Source organism: Myxocyprinus asiaticus, chromosome 24 (genome assembly GCF_019703515.2).
Source record: "Myxocyprinus asiaticus isolate MX2 ecotype Aquarium Trade chromosome 24, UBuf_Myxa_2, whole genome shotgun sequence".
Classification (NCBI taxonomy): domain Eukaryota; kingdom Metazoa; phylum Chordata; class Actinopteri; order Cypriniformes; family Catostomidae; genus Myxocyprinus; species Myxocyprinus asiaticus.
In genome coordinates this window covers 24,519,116-24,542,327 of record NC_059367.1, presented here as the reverse complement: position 1 = coordinate 24,542,327, position 23,212 = coordinate 24,519,116, and the positions used below count along the sequence as shown (strand labels likewise).

Genomic DNA, 23,212 nt, shown 5'->3' with positions numbered 1-23,212 from the left:
ACTGTTTTTTTTTTTTTTTAATGTCGTGCTCCAAATCTGTTTAACTAGAGAATTATTATCACAACAGGTCGTCCCACTGGACGCACACAGAAACTTAGGACAGAATAAAAGTACGTGGCATGCCTCCAAACACGCTATGTCTAGGATATTAGTCACAAAGCGCAGGAAAAAATACTTCTCTTCTTGACAGTCTGAAATGGGTTCTGAAAAATGGAATGTATTGAAAATCTTTACTTGAGGACACTGTTCGTTGATGCTTTCATTTTTCATATTGTCATAAAAATATTTATAAAGACCACGAACTGGTTTTCACAGTCAAATTTAGCTCCGTAGTCCGTTTTTATAATTTTCGGCTATGTAGCTAGCTACAACCTAACTTTAATTAGGCCTATGTTAACTTAAAGGCTTATAAACTTTCCAGCAAAACAAAACAGGAATGCATTGCCTCACAGGCTCTGTCTTTTTTGAAAGAAACCCGCGTTTTGTATTTGATTATTAGGATTCTTTTTGTTTATCGAAATTAAAGAATTACAGACGGATTGTCGACCAATTTTAAACATTGCTCTGTCAAAGTTGGACGTTTTCTTTATGTATTTGTTCATAATTTATTATTAGATATTATACTAATCGTATATAATGTACGTGTCTGTTGAGCGCACTAAATGAAATAGATCCATATAAAATGAAATCTTCAGGTTTGCAGCAGTTCGGACAAACATTGCAAACAAAATGTGATCATTCTTTCTTCTACTGGTGCACATTTAAACACATTCTCAAACAATGAATGTTGATACCAGATAGAGTTTCGTTTTCTTTTTGAACAAGTTCAAAACCTTTTGATCCGATTTAAGGAACGCCCTTTCACTAAAAGAGCTTCCCAAAGATCTGAAACTTGATCTGGAGGCGCGACAGTCCTTTACTGTCACGAGCTTTGGAAAAAGAGCAAGTGCAAAAGAAGCAGTTATACAACAACAACAACAACAATAATAATAATTTTGATTATTTGTTTTAATTTATATTTATTATTATTATTATTATAAGCTGTAACAACAACAGCAACAACAACATAATAATCATATTATAAGCATTATTATTATTTTTAAAAGTGTTTATAATAGACACATTAAATATTCGTACTTCAAAACGAATAATGTTTTTTATTTTTATTTTTATTTTTTTTTTAAGTCATCGCGTGGCTTATGCAAGTACTGTGAAACCAAGAAAAGTCTAGTAAAATGTAGTTCTCATAAATGATGTGTAGACAGCAAATTGTGCTTTATCATAAGGATGCACTCAAGTTCTGCATAAATTCTACTTTGTGAAACAGATTACAGTTGTATGCCCTATAGTTTGTCACTGAAACAAAATATTTCAGGCAAAACTGTGGTGCACCGGACCTTAATTCCGGTTTTCTGGCATTAAAAACTCCACATTAATCTTTTTACATTTATTCATGAATTCATAGAGTGCGGAGGCTTGCGGACTGGCGCCTGAGTCCACCCTAACTGGAGCCTCATCCAGGCGGCTTGTGTGTCTTGGAATAGGTCCTAAAGCAAACAACAGGTTGGGATTGCTGCCGTCGATTATTAAAGTGTCTCAGGGACAATGGATACTCTATGTTCCATTCGACACGCCTGAAGAACTCTTTGGAAAAATGGCACAACATGTGTCTCGATGGGGGCTTCTACTGTGATCAAGTCTGCATGCTACTTTCTTCATTCCTGTCTCCTAGGAGACCAAGAGATATCGCGTTGTTGATAAAACACATAGGGTTACTCCAACATGTGCAATAATAATAATAATAATAATAATAATAATAATAATAATAATAATAATAATAATAATAATGCTTTTATTATTAAATCACATTTACAGGCAACTGTTATATTCATATAATATAAAATAAACAAATAAAAAATAAACATCTCCACAAATTTAGTAAATAAAGTAGATAAAATGTAATAATTTAGACTAATTTAGAACCTTAGTCTCAAATAAATTTGAAGTGGTACTGTGCATCTACCGATTTTATGTAGGCCTAATGTGTCTGAAAATATATTCAAACCTGAAACAGATGAAGCCTCTGTATCCTTAAACATCAGAACAGGTGCTACATTTATTATGCATCTCTGTACAATTCAGGGACAATAAACTGAAAGGCAACTAAGGCGACATCTAGTGGATATTCTGTGCATTTACTGTAGACCAAGTGGTAATTTTAAAACTTGAGGATTTCACCATATCAAAAGAAAAAAAAGCAGTTTTACTTCAAACATGGCACATTTGATTTCAGTGGAAGATTAAGTCAGCTGTGCATTTTTCAAGGTTGTAACGGCATGATTCATACACTTCAGTAAGGTACTTTTTCTATGTCATCTTTATACAATATTACATTTTACCTTACCTTAAGGAAAATTAGATTTTTTTTCTGGTCACAAAGTGTATCAATATTGAAAAAATACATTTACTTTTTATTGAATATTGATGGAGCAACACAATTTGTGTGAAAAGTAACAATAATGGAAGGCTGTTTTGATTAAAATTAGTTAAAAATAATAATAATAAAAAAAGGTGTCGAGAGAACCTTTTAACCCACACTTGGGGTAAAAGGCTCCCACATATTGGAGTCCCCATGGGGGTTAAAGTGATATCATGTAAATATAGGTGCAATAGCGTTAGGGCAACATTTTCCAACTTACTCAAATACTTTTGAGACAGCAAGATGCATAAATGAAGATATTACTTATTCAAATTAACCACTTCAGAAAAGGGTAAACATTTTCTGTTAATTCAATCACATTTGGCATTTTATAACATATCAAGTATTTTATAAACAAATTAATCTCCATTGTGATTGGATCAGTCAATCTGAGCCCACATTGAACATACCAAATCTATTCACACCTCTAAAGAAAAACAATATGTTTTAAAGGGGGTTTTAGTCCCTGCAACAGGGGTGCTTTACCCCAAATACGATCCTTTCACTTATTGGGCAGTTATTAAAAAACTTTTGATTGAATCCCCTTGAACAAAACTGAAAGTTATAATTATGATGTCCAAAAATAAATGTGATAATTTCAGGGATTCTCATTGGCTACATACATTTGGAACATTTTAAAAATGATTAAATATTAGATCAAATTACATCAAAATCAAACTGTAGACATTGCACACAATTATTTCATGGTTCAGGAAAATTCTGCAGTGTAAAGTGACAAACAGGTGTTAAGGAAAGTACTGTGGAAGTTTATGTTGCTTTTTAGTGTTTTGGGAGAAAATCAAATCAAATGTGACTTTTACCCCGGGGGCCCTTTAGCACCGTTGTACCCTATAGCATAAAAAAAAATTCACATACAAGAAGTTGGCCTAATACATTTGGAACATGACCGGTTCAGGGTCAGACTGTGGTGACTTTGGCTTACAACCTCTCTAAGCACTAGAGCATGACTTGAAATGCTGTGGTGCCATTCACTTTGACCTGCAGTGCATGAAGTCTGGCTCACAAAGTCAACAGCCAGCCAAAATCCAGCAGTGGGTAACCTTTGACCATAACCCTTACTGTGTTGTGCATCAAAACACTGCACTTCATCAGCTCATCCTGAGATTGTAAAGACAAACTAGTTTAGTTTACTTACATGTATAGCATTTCAGGACACTATTATGTCTGTTGGTGGAATTTCATTTATATTGATGACATTATTAGGATGATAACATACAAAAAAGACAACAAAAGCCACTGTAGAAAACATGTTTATTAGACAAATTATACACAGAAAGCTTTGCCACTTGTAACAGAGGCCTCAGTTTGTTCCATTTGAATAATATGCAACACATACAACAAAATAGGCCTATATTAAATACTGTACATTATAATCAGTTGAAAATGAAGTAATCCTGTACAATTCTATGTATGAAATTAAAACGGTTACAGGCATAGTTTTGCATGCTTTTTTACGGAAAAACCCTTGCCTCCTTTTTGATAAATTAAGAAATCAAAATGAAATGAAGTCAAATGACAATACCTTACCATCAGAGAGACTGTGGAGAACTTCATGTAATGTGATAGTGGCTAACTGAGCTTTACAGGCTCAGATATTACAGTATACTCTATATCTTCTTTAATCCAACAAAAATTATCTGCATGTAAAATATACATTTTAATGTATCTTCATTTATCCTAAATAAAAATCTTTAAACTGATACTCAATAAAAATTGCTCCTATAGTCTTTCAGTAATCATATCTTAAGAAAAGTACATCTAGAAGGCTTGCGTCAAAACACTTGCTGTTCTCTACACACAACATTTGCGAATTAGTCAGAGAATAACAAACTGAAAGCTCATTCTAAATGACTAACATTAGTAAATATTAATACAGTTTATGTTAGTGAAAAGGATTTGTTTTTTTTTGCTTTTGTTCTCAAAATGTTTAATTTTTTTTTTTAACTGTTACCACATATCGATGGCCTTGTTTAAACAATTAGCACTTTAAAAAAAAAGTTAGATAAATATTACCCCTTAACATTTATGAAATGAAATAAAAAGATATTTCAAATAACCCCTCAAAAGTGGCCACTGTATCAGCTTTTTCAGATGGCGTTGCATTCAGTTGAGGACTGACTTTTCACAAGTAAAAAAAGCCCCATCTTCTAAGGCTTGTGTAAAGAATTCATTTAAAAACTCTTTCGATCTTTGATCTCCAAAATCTATGATACACAGCTGCAAGCTTATGTCATATACAATAAAGCTGTTCTACAGAATGTTGTTTTTTTGCCAAATCCTGGAGTACAGCTACAGAAGTGAATACAAACATTTGATGATTTAATGGTGCAAACCAATATAAGATGATGGCACTGAAGAAATGTTAAAACTAATAATAATAATAATAATAATAAAAAAAAGATAACTAAAACTACAGACAGCTTTGAACTTTTTTTTGTTGTTAAAACTCTCTGACCAGACACATTCCACGCATTTAAGATTTGTTATACTTAAAAGTCAGTAGGAGACATTTAGTAGCATTTGTTTTATCTTCCCTCCTGTCTAATAACTTTTTTATTTTCAAGTTCAGTTATTATTTCCCACAGATAATCCTTTAAAGACTGAATGTAAATCTCATCCTTAGGGAGATGGCAGAGAGGATGAGAAGTCATTAGAAACACAGTCCCATGCTGTGGGCCCTGGTACATTGCCGGGGAATCAGAGAAAAGCTGCAGTCCTGATTTTCACAGGTTACCTGTTGCTTTCTTTGATGTTAGCAGCGCAGTCTTGGCTGCCTTGTTTAACACCTCCACTAGAGGGAGTACTGAACATTTACTGAGCACTGAGACGAGCGAGAAGCAAGATTTAGTAGACAAGTTGACACGATTTTTTGAAACTGAGTTATTGCAGATTTGTGGAACACTTGGCACAGTTTCTTTTTTTTTTTCTTTTTTTTTTTTTTTAAACAAAACAAAAAGGTCACCATCATTGAAACATCTGATGCAGTCTTTTTTGTTCTCCCCACAAAAGAAAAATTTATCGTGGCAAAAAAGGCATTTTGTTCACAGATGAAATCTCCTGACAACCACAAAGACAATAATGATCATTTTATTCCAAACTCATCTCGTTGTTGAGTACTCTGCATTCCGCCGCAAAGAGCAAAAGCCAAGAGAAAACGACAACCAAAAATTAACATTTGTATTTACATATATTTCTTTTGTGTGTTTGTTTCCAATTCACAGGCCCAGGACCCCTGCAGTTTATATGGAGGTGCCCCTGTCCGGGTCATTGCCATAGCTGAAACTGGGGGCTGGGGTGGGCTGATATGGGATGCTGGACATTGTCTTGACGGGGCTGCGAAAGAAGCCGCCATTGGGGGCTCGCTGCCGGAAGGGCCCCCCAGTCCGGTGGTCCTGTACGGCCCCGAAAGCGAAGCCGGCCGCCGCCTTGGCGGAAAGGCTGCGGCTGAGAGTCTGGATCTGCTCTGGGATGAATGTGGTGGTGGTGATGTGCGTGTTACGGAAGTCGCTGATCTGCTCCAGGGCCTGCCGCGCAGCCGGGAGGGAGTCCATATCCAGGGGCGTCAGGTCAATGGAGGAGGTGGAGAACTGTTTGTGGGGGCTCTCATCCTCCGTGCACAAGCTGTTAACCCGGTGATGAAGGTGCTCCAGGTCGATCTCCTTATCATCCTAAAAGAGGAAAAACAAGGAGGGAAGTGGAGTGGGGAGGGAAGGGAAAGTCCAAAGGAAGAAAATAAGGAGGGAAAGAAAAGGAGGGGCAAAGGTTGTTACAGGATCAGAGGAGAAAAGAGGTAAAGAAGAGTAAAGTGAGGATAAGGGGGAGGTGTAGTCATAAAAGAAGATACAGAGCAGGATGGGTTAGTTAAGCAGGACGGCCGTGATGTGGTTAATAGGGAAATAGGGTGAAACATTGAAGAGGAGATGGGAAAGTAGGCAAAGAAAGACATCAAGTGAGTAAGGAAGGGAGTACAAATGAGTGAGCGATACAGGAAGGAAGTGTTTTGATGGAGTTGGGAATGGAGGGAAAAAGACAGACAAGTTGGAGGAAGTTTATAAAGGTGAGGTGAGGTGGAGGAAGGTATTAAAGGTGCAGGCCAGATGATGTTTTATTGTATATACAATTAGCAGACAGAAAAGAAAGAGGGAAGGTACAAAAAGGGAAACAGACTGAGCTATGGTAATGAAAACATATCAGTCTTAGCTATTACTGTCCTTGAATTTATCCTATAGACAATTACGGTATTTATTTACATCACCACATTAATGTTGTGTGTCTCAGACACATTGAATGTGTATATAGATCCTGCCTCAAAACCTTTCCACTTTCAAGCCATTTGAAACCATTTTCAGTAGGGTTCAAAATTGGTTTGCTCTTTTAATTATGTCAAAACTGTATTATATATGCTTTATAGTACGTATTACTGCAACATAACTACAATATAATTTACTATATGTTGTAGTATAATACTATAATATTATTGGATTGTTTAAAAAAAACACTCACAGGTTGATGTGGGCTGACTTTGTAGTTGCTGTGAGAGAATAAATTGGCCTCTCGTTTTTGGGAAGCATAAAGCACTTTGTGGGTTCCAGCCACCACCATCAGGCAGCACCGCCCTGAGTAAAGAGGGGTCAGGGGGAAACCTGGCTGGGCCAAGGTGGGGCGGGGAGTTGAGGGTTCTGTTTGTAGGTACCTGTCCTACCACCACAGTGGAGGAAGGCGGTAAATGAGAGGAGTAGGAGTGAAGGAAAGAGTGATTGTGGAAAGGCCGTTACATGAAAGGAGCCATTTGTTGTTTTCTTTAGCAAGGGACCTGGTAAAATTGTTCAGTGTGAGGGACAGCTGGCTGAAAATTGCTCTTGCTGGTCCGGTTTACTGATTAATCAGTGGCGACAGGTGCTTTTTGGAGCTATCCGTTACTAGCCAAAATCTATGCCAATAGTTTATTTTTTTATTCCACCATGTTCCTCTGTGGCTGGTGCCAGAGGATTCTAGTGTTAGAAAGACTTGCTTCTACTGTATAATAGCAGCCTCTATAGGTGAAATAAACATATTCAGTGACACCTCCAGGGGATTTGCTATATCTACATCTGTCATCACTGACAATATTCATCCATCTTTTTATCCTCACTTCAGTGCATATTTTGATTAGATAATCAAGTGTTCTAAATTGAAAGGAAAGCATGTAGAAAAATGCGACTATATAGAAACATGCCCTGTCAGCACAACTTCATATCTTGTGAATACTAATAAACCTTATAACTCATTAAAATGTATCTGGTGAAATAAATAAATATGCAAAACTCTTCAGCTTGTGAATATATAGGCTATAAAAAGCTTTTTAAATTGGTTAAATAGCCTACTTAACTATAGAGCACTGTAACAGAGACAAGTCTCCGTCCCTTTAAAATAATGGTAATTATTGGAATTTTAGTTGAACGATAAACTGCATCTGGGATTTTATTCATTTTGGCCTTGTGTAGCCTGTGTCTGTGCTCATCATAATAAGGAAAGACTAAGATTATTTTTTTTTAATTCTATAAATCGTTATTAAAAACAATTGGCCTATTAATCGGTTATAGGCTTTTTCCACCACCTTAGTTATCGGCAGTGCTGGGTACATTACTTCTGAATAGTAATGTGGTACCGATTACAAATTACATGATGATTTTTTTGAATTTTAGTCAGTTACGTAATCTCTTGGATTACATTTTAAGGTAATCTAATCGGACTGCTTTTGGATTACTTCTGACCTAATTTTTGTTTATTTGATGTCACATTCATTTAGGTAGGATAAGCTTGCACATTTTGACAATGTTGCTTAAATGCATTTAAGAAAACGTACTTAATGAATCAAAATATGATAATTTATATACTTTTTTTGTGTGTGGTTTACTCGCTGCTTGTCTGTTTCTGAGTGAAATATAAAAAAAGACACCTAAAACGTCCTTACTCCAGCAATTTTGACAAACACCATCCATGAAAAATCTGAAAAGTCTGAAAAGTCACATTCATGTAAATTTTGAAGCCGAGTACAAAAGCAATTTGCAAAACTAAAACTAGCTTTAGCGCACTAATGCAGTCTGTTTGGCATTTATGTGTAGATTACCACTCCATCTTTAGTGTAATTAGTGTCTACTCAAAAAACACTCAAACACTTACCAAACATTTATCAGACGTTGGCTGATTAAGAATAAAAAATTACAAAATTTAAAAAGACGACAAAATAAAGGGATCAAAAATGTATGAACAATTTACTCTTTGCCTCATTAATATGTAATCATGTAATCCATAAAAATAACTTTAATTTGATTACGAGTATTTTAAAACATAATTAAATCTAATTACAAGTACTTTATTTTTGTAATCTGATTAACTAATCCAGATTACATGTAATCTGTTACTACCCAGCACTGGTTATCGGTATCGGCAAAATCCACTGTCGGTCGACCTCTAGTCCGGATGTCACAAAATACTTTCATAAAATTCTAAAGATTTTTAGGTGTTTTGTAGATTAAAAAAGCACCACTGCTTACTTCATGGGCAGGGTGAGATTGCTCAAAGCTCCATTTGTGAAATGAATTTGAGCCAAAGCACTTTATCTTAGAATTCATAGATATGGATTTCGCACTAGAGTGGAATCTTTAAACAACATTCTACCTGTTGTAGTTACTCTGTTGGGTGTGAATACTGAATTAGGCACTTAGTATTGCTGTGTAGCAGCAGTCTAAATATTTAGCAATTGTGCAAATGCCAGCTCTATATTCAGATGAAATCCTCTCATGCTTTTTTCTGTGTTCTTTAAGCACAAATTTTAGTCCATGCAGCTTGGCACTAATGAATAGATCTCTGTGCACTTCAGGTTAAAGAAAATGTGAAAATGGGTATTGGAAATAGAACATATTGCATTCCTGAGCAAATAATTTATAGTGAAGCTTTCTCAAGGTTTGTGGAAATAATGATGACCTTCCTTGTAGTTCAAATGTATTGTAGTACCCCAGTGGAATCTCTCTCAGCAGCCATTGAGTAATTACTTAAGACGTGTATACAGTGTATGCCTACGGCTGATGAGTCAATTAAGTCAAGTATTAAGTCAATTGTGCTGTATTTGGTGCTGGGATGATTTCTTAACCTACTTGGGCTTGAGGCTTGCAGAGTGTGGAAAGAGTGTAGCTCAGTGTTGGCAGAAGACAGTTCGCGAGGGAATCGCAAACGTGTGCCTCAGCTTGGAGTCGAGGGGTGTGGTGCAGCATGCAGGTGACAGGTGATTGGAGGAAGGCCTGAGCGTGAGCATGATGTCAGTCTGTGGCTCATGACATGGCTCATCTTGCCTCAATGACGGACCATCTGCTTGTGTCTGTGTGTATGTGCGAGCGTGTGTGGAAGCGTACAAAGAAGGACATTGGTATGAATGAGCGGATGAGGCAGGCAAATGAGAGGATGGGGAAGAAGTTTATTTCCAGGGAGGTGGGGGAATGAGTAGAAAAAGAAAACAAACAAACAGTCAGCACACAGACATTTTTGGTTTTCTTTTTTTTATGTCCATGGAGCCAGATACCTGTAAGTGTGAGATGGTAAAAATGGCATTTTGCATTTCTCTCCCATGCCCGCTTAACCCCTCAACACAGAGTACTTATCTATAAAACAAAATGAAACAAAAGTTGTTTCAGGCTTTGACAGCAGATTAACATGATTTGTTTTTCTTTGCGAGAAATCAAACATTTTCTGAAGTCAAGAGTAATAACTGACATAGAGCACTGTTTGGCGTTCGACGGTCTCTGTTAAATATGCCACCTCGTTAGGTCCAACTTTCAAATACCCACTACAGCAAAAAATAAAGCCACTATGAATATAATATCAATCATTGTTTTGTGTCTAGGATTTATAAAAAAAAGCAAAAAATATATTTTTTTTTCTTACTTTGGATGTTCTAGACTAAACAGTTAAGTGTTTGAATGTGGACCTCATACTGTGGCCAAGAAAATTAGAGACACCGTGGGACGCCAGACAACCACAGTATCAATGACACAGCAGACATCTGATGTGAAAACTTTCATCATCTGTTTTTTTCAGAAATGATCAGGACACAAAGCTTGGCGTGTGGAATGGCTTATTCACACAGCAAACCTCCGGTTCTCTGGACCACAGATCCACATGCTCGTCCTCTCTGGATTCAGAGGCAAAAAGTAATTCATCACCATGAGGTGGAACTCGTTTTGACGACTTATCATATCAAATCATTTCAGAGCAAATTGCGACACCACAAAAGGAGTCGTGACGGCGAGATCACAGAGAAGCAGAGAGAGGAAACAGGGACAAACTAACACCATGGCATATGCAACGTGTGTGTTGGCATGTGTATGTGTGTGTGCCAGACACAGAGACACAAGCACAAAGTCATTCTATTGTTGTGATATGCAACGAACTCAGTGTTAGGCAGGTGTCAAGAGATATCACAAAGAAAAGAGGAAGCAGTCAAGAAGAATTACGAATACATCGAGACACTGGAAAACACCAACCAGAAATGAAGAAGTTGCATCATTCTGAAAGATGGAAAACTGCTTTTAGGATGTGCCAAATTGAAAATTAGGATAGAAAAAACCCAATCAAACTGAAGAGTTTTCACTGTAAACCAAAAACATTTGTGACATGAGTGCGGTGCTATTTTGTGCTATTTTTATCAGCGTGGCTGTGTAAATATTTGTGCTAAGCTCTGCCAAGCTTCTAGTCTGATGGAACCGTCTGGAAGAGTGCTCCGAGGAATGAGCCCAACTCAGCATGATCCGACCACTGGGCCAGAAATGAGTGTGGTTCAAGTGTGAGCTCCACCTTACTTCAAAAATCCTCAGAGAGAATCATCTCTGTAGTCGTTAGTATACAGCGGCCCTAAAAGGTGTTTGGACACTTAAACCACACTTACAAATATATTAATATCATTGTATTAGATAACAATTTATCAAAGCAAGTGAACGATGCAAAATAATAATAATAATAATAATAATAATAATAATAAAAATGCTAGACCTTTTCTCAGAATTAACTTTACTTTTGTGAGATTTGTTTTGCAATTTTAACCAAATGGTCCCAAAGTAATTTTTAGGGATGTATGAAGTCAGTTCCCCTTAAAGGAATAGTTCACCCAAAAATGAAAATGGTCTCATCATTTCCACCCCATCCCTCACCCTCATGCCATCCCAGATGTGTAAGACTTTTTTTCTTCTGCTGAACACAAATGAAGATTTAAAGAAGAATATTTCCTCACAATGCAAGTGAATGGTGACCAATATTTTGAAGCTCCAAAAGGACATAAATGCAGCATAAAAGTAATCCATACGACTCCAATGGTTAAATCCATATTTTCAGAAGTGATGTGATAGGTGTGGGTGAGAAACAGATCAGTATTTAAGTCCTTTTTTACACTCAATCTCCACTTTCACATTCTTCTTTTGTCTTTTCCACTTCACATTTTTCGTGCATATCGCCACCTACTGGGCAGGGAGGAGAATTTATAGTAAAAGAGGACTTAAACATTGCTCTGTTTCTCCCCCACACCTATCATATCACTTCTGAAAATATGGATTTAACAACTTATGGAGTCTTATAGATTACTTTTATGCTGCCTTTATGTGAATTTTGGAGCTTCAAAGTTTTGGTCACCATTCACATGGATTGTGAGGACCTACAGAGCTGAAATATTCTTCTAAAAATCTATGTGTTCTGCAAAAGAAAGTCATCCAATCTGGGATGGAATGTGGGAGATTAAACGATGAGAGAATTTAAATTTTTGGGTGAACTATCCCTTTAAGTTCACACAGGTGCCCTTGCAGAGTAACCACAGGTGTAATAAAGTATATCAAAATACTTTTTGCTAACATTTAATTACATTTAATTTTGAACAATACATCTAATGTCTTAAATTTTAAAATCAAACAAATTTATTTGTGTAAAATGTTTTGCTTGAAAAGTATGCTTGTGCTATCGTTCTTTAAGCAAATGCTCTTGGTTTGATATTTTGTTATTTAATGCAAAGGCATTCATACATTTTAAAGTGTCCCAATATGTTTTGGGGGCACTGTATTTTCAACTACACTATACTAGCTGTAAATAAACATGCTTACAGTTTATGTGAAGTAAAAATTGGTGAAACTGAATCTTTCAACTCACTATATGAAAAAAAAAACCCCTGCCATTTGTGCTATGCTTGACTAAAACATCAAAAGGATTAAAAAACTATTATTTCAACAGGGTTCCAAACAGATGCATTATACTAATTTCTAGACACAAATCATCTCTGAACATTACGGTAACCAGCTGGCTGCCCACACAGTGTTCAGCACACTTTAAGTCCTGGTCTTCTCTGGAACAGGGATGAAAAAGAGCCACTCTGTAGGGTCATAAGTAGACTGCTGCTGCCCCTGACAGATAAAAGCTGCTTCATGGTGGGGTTTGCTTGGGAGGAGGCAGGAGAGGAGAACCCTGACCATTGATCAAAAGCACAACAGAGTTGTTTTTGCTTTGTTTATCAGGTGGAACGCTGCAGATGAAATGCTGTGGGGTTTTTTTTTGCCTGTGGAGAGCTTGATGACACATACCAGAGGGGTGTGAGGAGAGGTCAGGTATGTATGTTGGGGTGAATGGCACTTGATTAGAATAATGAGGGAGATTGTGGCACAGTGGGGATGGGGATGTTATATCAGGAAAGGAAAACGCACAATGTGACAGTTGCAGAAGATAACAGGGAGCCATAAGGAATAACAAAATCTTTAAATAATAATAATAATAATAATAAAAAGAGTAAACGCCAACATCTAAAAGTTAATTAACAGCAATATGAATGTGCTGTCACTGCTACATCTGAGTTGCATTTCAGTCACTGCAGTGTTATTAATGTGAAATACAAACATTCAGCGAGTGTGCAATCGTTTGTTAATTAACTTTAACTGAATGCCAAAGAATCATATGCAAACTGCTGTAAACTCAACAGAGCAAAAACAGGAAAAGCTAACAAAAGCAATACATGCAAAGACATTAATCTAAATTCTTCTCCAAGAAATGAAGGATGGGATATTAAAAAGCACATTTATGAGCCTGATATTATGGCTTTGCATTTAGTCCAACTGCTTTGAGGCTTGCCTTACAGTTATATGCCGCTTATATCAGCACATTTATTTTCTAGTAGGCCTACCTGTTTATGCCTTTTTCCTCAACAGAGCTCTATTACAGCTAATGTGCTTGGCAGGTAATTTAACAGCCTAGTGTTCTTTTTGGAGAGGTGGGTTTGGTTTATTTATGTCTCTATCAGAAAAATTAGAGTGAGGAAAAAGTGCTTTGTCTGCTGTTTGTTTTGCTGCATAATGCTCCCTCTTTCTGTTAATATTACTTACATCCTTCTAGGACTGGGTGGTATAACGGTAAAAAATAATGATGAAAAAAAAAACATGGACAAATGTGAAAATACTCTGGTGTTATGTGGGACATATTATGAATTGTTTTATGAATAATCATCTTTTGGTTTGCATCCAAACGAAATAATCAAAAATAATCAAATGAGATGAAGCCTTTAATTTATAAAGTATTTAATTCACTGGATTATATATAATATATATATATAAAAAAATCAGAATTACAACCTGATTATTTAATATATACCAGTTTTCCATTGAATTTCCAGAAAGAAATATATATATATATATATATTCCAGAAATGTGAAATATACCGTGATATAAAATTACTGAGATATTAGATTTTGGTCGTCCCGCCCATTCCTTATTTCCATTTATTTTGCTGTTTTACCTTAAGGGAAAATTGAACCGTGATGTTGCTGTCACATAAAACTTCTTGATTTTTAATAACAAATGGAACACATCCAACTTGGATAAGAGGTTGGAAAATCTCCATAGTTATTGCATTTAAGCTTTTTATGCATAGGTTTTCATCAGACTTCTGCATCCCCTGGAGGATCAATCCTCTCCCACCTCCACACCCAAGACTCTCACCTCCTTGGAGGGCACTCTGGAGCCCTTCCTCCGCGTCCACCAGGTCTCCACCGTGGCAATCAGACAGGACAGCACTACACCGGCCGCTAGTACAAAGAAGACCCCTGCAAAGCTGTGGATGTCCAAAGCGCTGCCAGTCTTCCGAGTGCCCACAGGAGAGTACAGGTCACACGGACTGTCCTGTGGCCACCACTTCAGCTTTAGGATGTCCATGTCCCCATTCTGCTGAAGCTCCAAGATCCTACACAGAGAGACACAGAGAGATAATAGACACACAATCAGTGGGGTTTAAAAGTCTGAATGGGAAAAAAAGGCTTCCTTTCTAATTTTTCCTTTTCTAAGTTTTGTTCCCCCTTACAAATTATATTATCAGCATAACAATTTCGGTAACACTTTATTTGGATGGTCCCAAGTAGATATTTAACTGACTATAAGTGACTTTTCAACTGGCATGCTATAGCTAGTAAACAGTGTTTCAACAAACATTCAGTAGACTATCAATAGCCTGTATAACGGCAGCAAATTAACAGCTTATCGACTGACTTGCTATAGCTAGTAAACAGTGTTTCAACAAACATTCAGTAGACTTTCAGTAGCCTGTATATATATCTCTATTAATGACCTACTTACGTTATTGTTGAGAACATCAGTTCATTAAAAGGTCATTAATAAAGATATATATACAGGCTACTGAAAGTCTACTGAATGTTTGTTAAAACACTGTTTACTAGCTATAGCAAGTCAGTCGATAAGCTGTTATTTTGCTGCTGTTATACAGGCTATTGATAGTCTACTGAATGTTTTTTGAAACATTGTTGAAACACTGTTTACTAGCTATAGCAAGCCAGATGATAAGTCACTTATAGTCAGTTAAATATCTACTTGGGACCATCCAAATAAAGTGTTACCACAATTTCCGTTAAAAGTTAAACGGAAAAACTGACATGAATTTAATTATTTCTTAGTATTTGGGGGGCCTGGGTAGCTCAGCGAGTAAAAACGCGAGCGAGTTCGAATCCAGGGCTTGCTGAGTGACTCCAGCCAGGTCTCCTAAGCAACCAAATTGGCCCGGTTGCTAGGGAGGGTACAGTCACATGGGGTAACCTCCTCATGGATGCTATAATGTGGTTCGCTCTCGGTGGAGCGCATGGTGCGTGGATGCCACAGAGAATAGCCTGAGACTGATAGTCTCAGACGCGGATGCGACTGAGATTCATCCTCCGCCACCCGGATTGAGGAGAGTCACTATGCCAACATCCCCCCCCCCCCATTCTTTAGGGACAAGCACTAAAAACCTGATAATCAGTTTTATCAAAGCATGATTTGAGAATGTTCAAGTGAGTATCCTGTGTGTTTCAATGGAATCAAGGAAATCTGAGCTTTTGTACAAAGGAGTTAACATGGTCAGTGTCAAATTTGTGTTATGATGTTTCTTAGTTTAAAATTTCAGAATCCTAAACCTTTGTTTTTTAAGGGTTTAAATTAGATTCTGAATCCAAAATTTACTATGTGAACTTTTAAACCCCACTGTATATGCTCATAAACATTTATTAAATTGCTTAAATAAGAAGCATAGGAAACGTCATTAAATAACTGAAGTTTATGCACATTTTTATTGTGTGTCCCATTATGGAAATTGACTGTGTTATGGATGCAAGTTTAATATCGGATTGCTCTGTTTTTCCACATTAACTGTGCCACTGAGATCTTTGTATCACCCTATAAACAACTCTCAATGGTCCCAGTCTGTTCAGTGGCATCTGTTGCTACAGTGGTTATTTTTTTATTCCCAACACCAGGGGGCAGTATTTCCTCAGAATTACTAGCAGGCACCATAATCTTCCCACCCGCTTGAAACCGCAAAAAATAGTGTTCTTATGTAGAGATGGCAGTTTGTACTAATGCCAGTTCAGCTCTTGCAAATGAATCATAATGAATACAGGACACCAAGGTTTAGAAGAATTTGCCTCATTGATTGGCTGTTCTGTATTGCATAGTGGTCTCTCTCTAGCCTGACTGTCTGCAGTTAGGAAAGCCACCAGCACGAAGTGAAGACTAGCAAGCTTCCAAGTGTCTATATTCCAAAGTGCTGCTGCTGTGAACATGCACATGTAAATGTTTAATGTTCACTGTGACACTAGACGCTAGATTATCCCTGTCTCAGATTAATATAATGCAGGAGTAAATAAAAACATCTTTTGAATGTTCTACTTTACAATCAACAGATGGAGAATGATTCATCCACACACTGCTATTGAACACAGCACACAGGACTCAAAACAAAGTGGAGCAATGTAGAAAAAATTACTTTATAGATCGTTTATGAAAGGAGCCCACAACGTTTAGCCATGCAATACTACTTACATACAGTATGTGGCTTAAAATATTTGCAACAGCAATGAGGACAATTTTAGTCAGCAGTCCAAACCATGCCTGGGCTGCAGTGGTCTAGCGCTATAACAATGCAAAGTACTGTGAATGAGTAAGCAAAGATGTAATCTATGTCCCAACGATATAAACAGCACTGGGAAGGTGATGAAAGAAATAAAAGCTGAAATAAATAATTCTCTCTACTATTACTCTGACATTTCACATTCTTACAATAAAGCAGTGATCCTAACTGACATAAGACAGGGAATGTTTTCTACGATTAAATGTCAGGAATTGTGAAAAACTGAGTTTAAATGTATTTGGCTAAGGTGTATGTAAACTTCTGACTTCAACTGTATATCTAAATCTTAATTTGATATAATCCATCCACACAGTATATGATAAGATAATATTCAACTTAATTTGTTGTTCAATGGCTATAATGAGCTGATAAAATCCATGAGTTTCATCAGACACTGGTAATGGCTGATGTTGGATGAATGCTTTCCCATTATGGTGATAGATCTGAACATTTAGCTATTTGAAAAAGTAGTCTGTGACTTTTATGAGTGTTGCCATGATGGACATGTCAACACACTTGTTGGGTCAACACGTTGTGTGTTGCTTCAGGGGTGTGACAATAGCTTACGTCTGACAATACTGATGGGATTACAAGGAGGCAAGCATGAATTAGAATTTTGAACTGAAATGTCCTGAAATGGGTTTTTGCAGACTATGTTCATTATGTTCTTTAGAGGAATATTCTGGGTTCAATAAAAGTTAACCTTAATCGACAGCATTAGTGGCATAATGTTGATTACCACAAAATAATTTTTTTACTCATCCCTTGTTTATTAAAAATATTAAAAAAGCAAACAATGCGGTTACATTAAGGCACTTACAATGGATGTGAAAGGGGCCAGTCCATAAACATTAAAATACACACTGTTTCAAAAGTATAGCCACAACACATAAACATTATAATGTGTATACATGATTTTAGGGTAATAAAATCGTTTATTAACCCTATCTGTGTAAAGTTATATCCAATATTACTACTTTGTTGTCATGACGATGTAACATTATAAACCCTGAAATCTGGTAAATGCTGTAGTGGCGATAAATATCACACTAAAATCATGTCTATACATTTGAAACAGTGTGTATTTTAATGTTTGTGGACTGGCCCATACACTTACATTGTAAGTGCTTTGCTTACTTAACCACATACTTTGCTTTTTTTTTATTTTATTTTTTTAAATAAATGAGTGATGAGTCGAAATCTTTTAACCTTTCTACTCAACAAGTCTAAAACAAATGTCAACCTTCAAGGACGTGTGTTTGAAAGCTTATTTTTGACCTTGTGGTTTCCAGCAGAGAGTACTAGGCAAATTAACAGCCTTGGTACTTAATGAATTAAAACCCTGGTGTTTTTTAACAAATTAGAGCGGTGTGATCCACAGTCATTAACACCAGGCGTTTTTTCTTCGAGAATCAACTGTCCAGTTTTGCCCTTGAGGATTCACCACATATTTGTCTTCGAGAGACTCTAGAGAAAGTGATGACAGTAGACATCTCAGAGGGGACCAGATTTTACCTTGTTTGTTAAGATAAGCCTATTGATGGCCATATGCTGAAAGAAAGTTGCTGTAGAGTTAGTGAAATTAACAACTTTTTGGTGTGCTCACTTTTGCTAAACTTTCGGAAACACTTTACAATAAAGTTGTAAATGTTAACATTAGTTAATGCACTTACAATGAACAAAAATGATTTACAGCATTATTAATTATGGTTAATTGGTAACAGCTTACAATATGGTTCTATTTGTTTACACTAGTTAATGCAATTGGAAATCAAAAATGAACAATGAACAATGACTTTTCACAGCATTTATTAATCTTGGTTTATGTTAAGATATCAAAATACAATCTTTTTTGTTTATGTTAGTTCACATTGAATTCAATAATGTAAATGTATAACCTATTGTAAATTTAGAGTAAATGTATTGTTCACTGTTAGTCATGTTAACTAATGTAGTTAACAAATACAGTAACATTTTACAGTAAGGTTAATGCATTAATAATAATTAAAATAATTCGTTAATTAATTAAGTATCATGAACTAAAAATGAACAATATATTCCTTTACACCATTTATTAATCTTTATTAATGTTAGTTAATAAAAAATACAATTGTTCATTGTTAGTTCATGGTGCATTAACTAATATTAACTAATACAACTTTTGAAAATGTAAAAAAAAAAAAAATGTATTACTATATACTGAAATGAACATGATGTATTGTTTATTGTTAGTCCATGTTAACTAATGTTGTTAACTAATGTTAATGTCTATAAAGTTATAACATTATAATGTACAGTTGAAGTCAGAAGTTTACATACACCTTAGACAAATACTTTTTAACTCAGTTTTTCACAATTCCTGACATTTAATCGTAGAAAACATTCCCTGTCTTAGGTCAGTTAGGATCACTACTTTATTTTAAGAATGTGAAATGTCAGAATAATAGTAGAGAGAATTATTTATTTCAGCTTTTATTTCTTTCATAACATTTGCAGCAGGTCAGATGTTTACATACAGTTTGTTAGCATTTGGTAACATTGCCTTTAAATTGTTTAATTTGGGTCAAATGTTTTGGGTAGCCTTCAACAAGCTTCTCACAATAAGTTGCTGAAATTTTGGCCCATTCCTCCAGACAGAACTGGTGTAAGGCCTCTTTGCTCACACATGCTTTTTCAGTTCTGCCCACAAATTTTCTTTCGGATTGAGGTCAGGGCTTTGTGATGGCCACTCCAATACCTTGACTTTGTTGTCCTTAAGCCATTTTGCCACAACTTAGGAGGTATGCTTGGGGTCACTGTCCATTTGGAAGACCCATTTGCGACCGAGCTTTAACTTCTTGGCTGATGTCTTGAGATGTTGCTTCAATATATCCACAAAATTTTCCTTCCTCATGATGCCACCTATTCTGTGAAATGCACCAGTCCCTCCCACAGCAAAGCACCCCCACAACATGATGCTGCTAACCCCATGCTTCACGGTTGGGATGGTGTTCTTTGGCTCGCAAGCCTCACCCTTTTTCTTTGTCCCCATGTGCACTTTCAAACTGTAGTCTAGCTTTTTTATGGCTGTTTTGGAGCAGTGGCTTCTTCCTTGCTGAGCAGCCTTTCAGGTTATGTCGATATAGGGCTCGTTTTACTGTGGATATAGATACTTGTCTACCTGTTTCCTCCAGCATCTTCACAAGGTCCTTTGTGGTTGTTCTGGGATTGATTTTCACTTTTAGCACCAAACTACGTTCATCTCTCGGAGACAGAATGCATCTCCTTCTTGAGTGGTATGATGGCTGTGTGGTCCCATGGTGTTTATACTTGCATACTATTGTTTGTACAGATGAACGTGGTACCTTCAGGCATTTGGAAATTGCTCCCAAGGATGAACCATATTTTAAGAAGTCCACATTTTTTTTTCTGAGATCTTGACTGATTTCTTTTGATTTTCCCATGATGTCAAGCAAATAGGCACTGAGTTTGAAGGTAGGCCTTAAAATACATCCACAGGTACACCTCCAGTTCAGTACACCTCCTATCAGAAGCTAACTGGCTAATTGCCTAAAGGCTAGACATAATTTTCCAGAATTTTCCAAGCTGCCTAAAGGCACGGTTAACTAAGTGTATGTAACTTCTGACCCACTGGAATTGTGATAGTCAATTAAAAGTGAAACAATCTGTCTGTAAATCATTGTTGGAAAAAATTATCATGTCATGCACAAAGTAGATGCCCTAAACGACTTGCCAAAACTAAACTATAGTTTGCTAATATTAAATCTGTGGAGTGGTTAAAAAATGAGTTTTGATGACTTCAGCCTAAGTGTATGTAAACCTCTGACTTCAACTATAAGAGTACATAACTTTAAATGTTAAAAATTAATATGTAGAAATTACCATTAACCATGACTAATAAATGCTGTAAAAGTATTGTTCATTGTAAGTGTATGGTAGCTCTTGCTTTGAGTAATGTTTACATAAACAGCCTTATAAGTGTTACAAAGTTTTGGTAATTTGACAAATGTTCTCAAATACCCTCTTTAACTGTTCTTAGTTAATAACTTTGCAATTTTTCTCTTAATAACTGAACCGACCCTATTGTTCTCTTCATGCTCTCGCAGAGAAACAACAGCTTCATAACATCAGATGTTTAATTTGTCATTTATTTCCTCTCCTCCCAAAACAGAGAGTGAAAAATGAAGAAAAAAGTGATGGAGGTCGACAAGGGGAAGATAAGTAGCGCACATGCTGAAAAAGTTGTGCTTGACTGACTTGCTATGGCAAAAAGCAAGCAACATATTTACCTGCCATGCTTTATTTCTCTGAAATGTGCTGCCACTGACCAAGCCCAGTGAAGGGAGTTCAGTTGGCCATTGTCCACACTCAAGATCAGGGGCTAAACACAAACACTTAGCCCTGTTAATTGCAGAAGTGCAGACCAACCTGATTCTCCATGACAACTGGGTGTTTCAGTTTATCTGCAACACGTTTTCATTCAAGACCCTGTATGACACTGAGATTGATTCTCTGTCTCTCAGTGTACTGGGTTGTGTGTTTGCTCTTCAAACAAATTTTTCTGTTCTTTGGGGATAATGCGAGTGGGGATTTGCAGTTCTCTTCTCAGTTCTGTCTGTCATGTAGTCTCCCTGCTCGCCTCTCGGGCCCTGCACACTGATTTGAGTGTGGACTGCCAGAGCTGTTGCTATGGCAACCAGCTGCAGAAATGATCACGTTATTAGATGTCTCTGACTGTGAGCAGACAAACTACTTGATAAGAGCTAGGAAAACACTAAGAGATAAGGAAAGAAAAGACAAATGCAAACACTTTTTTTGCGCTTCAAATATACAGAGGGAATTTCTTTACAGTTTACAATATAAATTAGAAAAACAGAGGGCTGCAACACACTTTAAATGATGGAGAAAGACAATTGTTTCTCAGTCTAATACCGCTCTTTATATTTCAATCTCTCTCTCTCTCTGTAGACTCCATTGATACACTGTATATACACTCACTGAGCACTTTATTAGGAACACTATGGTCCTAATAAAGTGCCTGGCATGGTCTTCTACTGTTGAAGCCCATCCACCTCAATGTCTGATGAGCTGTGCATTCTGAGATGCTATTCTGCTCGCTACAATTGTACATCGTGTGTGAGTGGTTATCTGAGTTACCGTAGCCTTTGTCAGCTCAAACCAGTCTGGCCATTCTCCGTTGACCTCTCTCATCAACACGGCATTTCCGTCCGCAGAAATGCTGCTCACTGGATGTTTTTGGCACCATTCTGAGTAAACTCTAGAGACTGTTATGCGTAAAAATCCCAGGAGATCAGCAGTTACAGGAATACTCAAACCAACCTGTCTGGCACCAACAATCATGCCATAGTCGAAATCACTGAGATCACATTTTTTTTCCCCATTCTGAAAATTAACTAAAGCTCCTGACCCATAACTGCATGATTTTATGTACTGCACTGCTGCCACACGATTGGCTGATTAGATAATTGCATAAATAAGTAGATGTACAGGTGTTCCTAATAAAGTGCTCAGTGAGTGTACATCTCTCTCTGTTACTGGTCATCCTTAAACCTAGGGAATATTCACTACAATTAGTAATAATATATAATTAGAGTTTTAAAAATATGGGATATTTTCCATTCTTCAGGCTCTGTACAGGTTGAACCGGCCAGGGGTCTCATGCAAAAGAAATCTGCAGTGTTAACACAGTATTTATTTATCAAGCTCAGCGCTTTCAGTGACACAACAATAGTGTGGTTCGATTCTAATGATTTCTATCAGCTCGACAACGAGTCCAAAATGTCATGTGTTCCCAGCACCATTTGCTAAGGGACTGACTTTTTGTAAACAGGTGACATGTGGCCACAAGTAGCCTGACATGGGTATCTGCCCTGAGTATAAGCAAACTCACATCTGTCCTGGAAATTGACTGGTACTGTGGGCTGCAAAATGTCAGGTTTAAGAGTTGTGTGCCATTTTAAATAGGGTAATTGGTCTTCACTTTTGGTCATCACTCCTCTAATAACCTTTTGATAAAAAACCAAAAAACAGAACAAGAACTAGATTTTCACATTTTCACAATAAAATGTGAGTGGTGGTTGCCATTCAGAATTGCCATGATGCTAGGGTGTTGTTATGTGGTTGCTAAGGTATCTGGATTGTTTTTTGGCATTATGAGTGTTGTCATAGAAATGAATAACTTCCCAGGTCCCAAGATGTAAACAACTCCCTGTAGAATCTCTGTGTTGCCATCTCGTAATTAC

At 36.7% G+C, this 23,212-nt stretch overlaps 1 protein-coding gene across 4 annotated transcripts in view; it reads right to left on the bottom strand.

Annotated features, from left to right (window-relative positions):
* Positions 1 to 3,737: 3,737 nt before the first annotated feature.
* The window catches only part of grid2 (glutamate receptor, ionotropic, delta 2), a 646,068-nt gene continuing 626,593 nt past the window's right edge, over positions 3,738 to 23,212 (bottom strand). The window contains exons 15-18 of one of the 4 annotated variants that reach the window (XR_007892870.1): positions 14,498 to 14,738; positions 9,637 to 9,857; positions 7,004 to 7,198; positions 6,032 to 6,168 (exon numbers count right to left, since the gene is read on the bottom strand). Coding sequence is in view for 2 of the 4 variants with exons in the window: in XM_051653314.1 (XP_051509274.1) it covers positions 5,740 to 6,168; positions 14,498 to 14,738 (670 nt within the window). In the remaining 2 variants the exon portion in view is untranslated. Of the gene's footprint in view, positions 6,169 to 7,003; positions 7,199 to 9,636; positions 9,858 to 10,058; positions 10,138 to 14,497; positions 14,739 to 23,212 lie in introns of all 4 variants that reach the window. The other 3 variants (XR_007892871.1, XM_051653315.1, XM_051653314.1) reach the window with 3 other exon arrangements.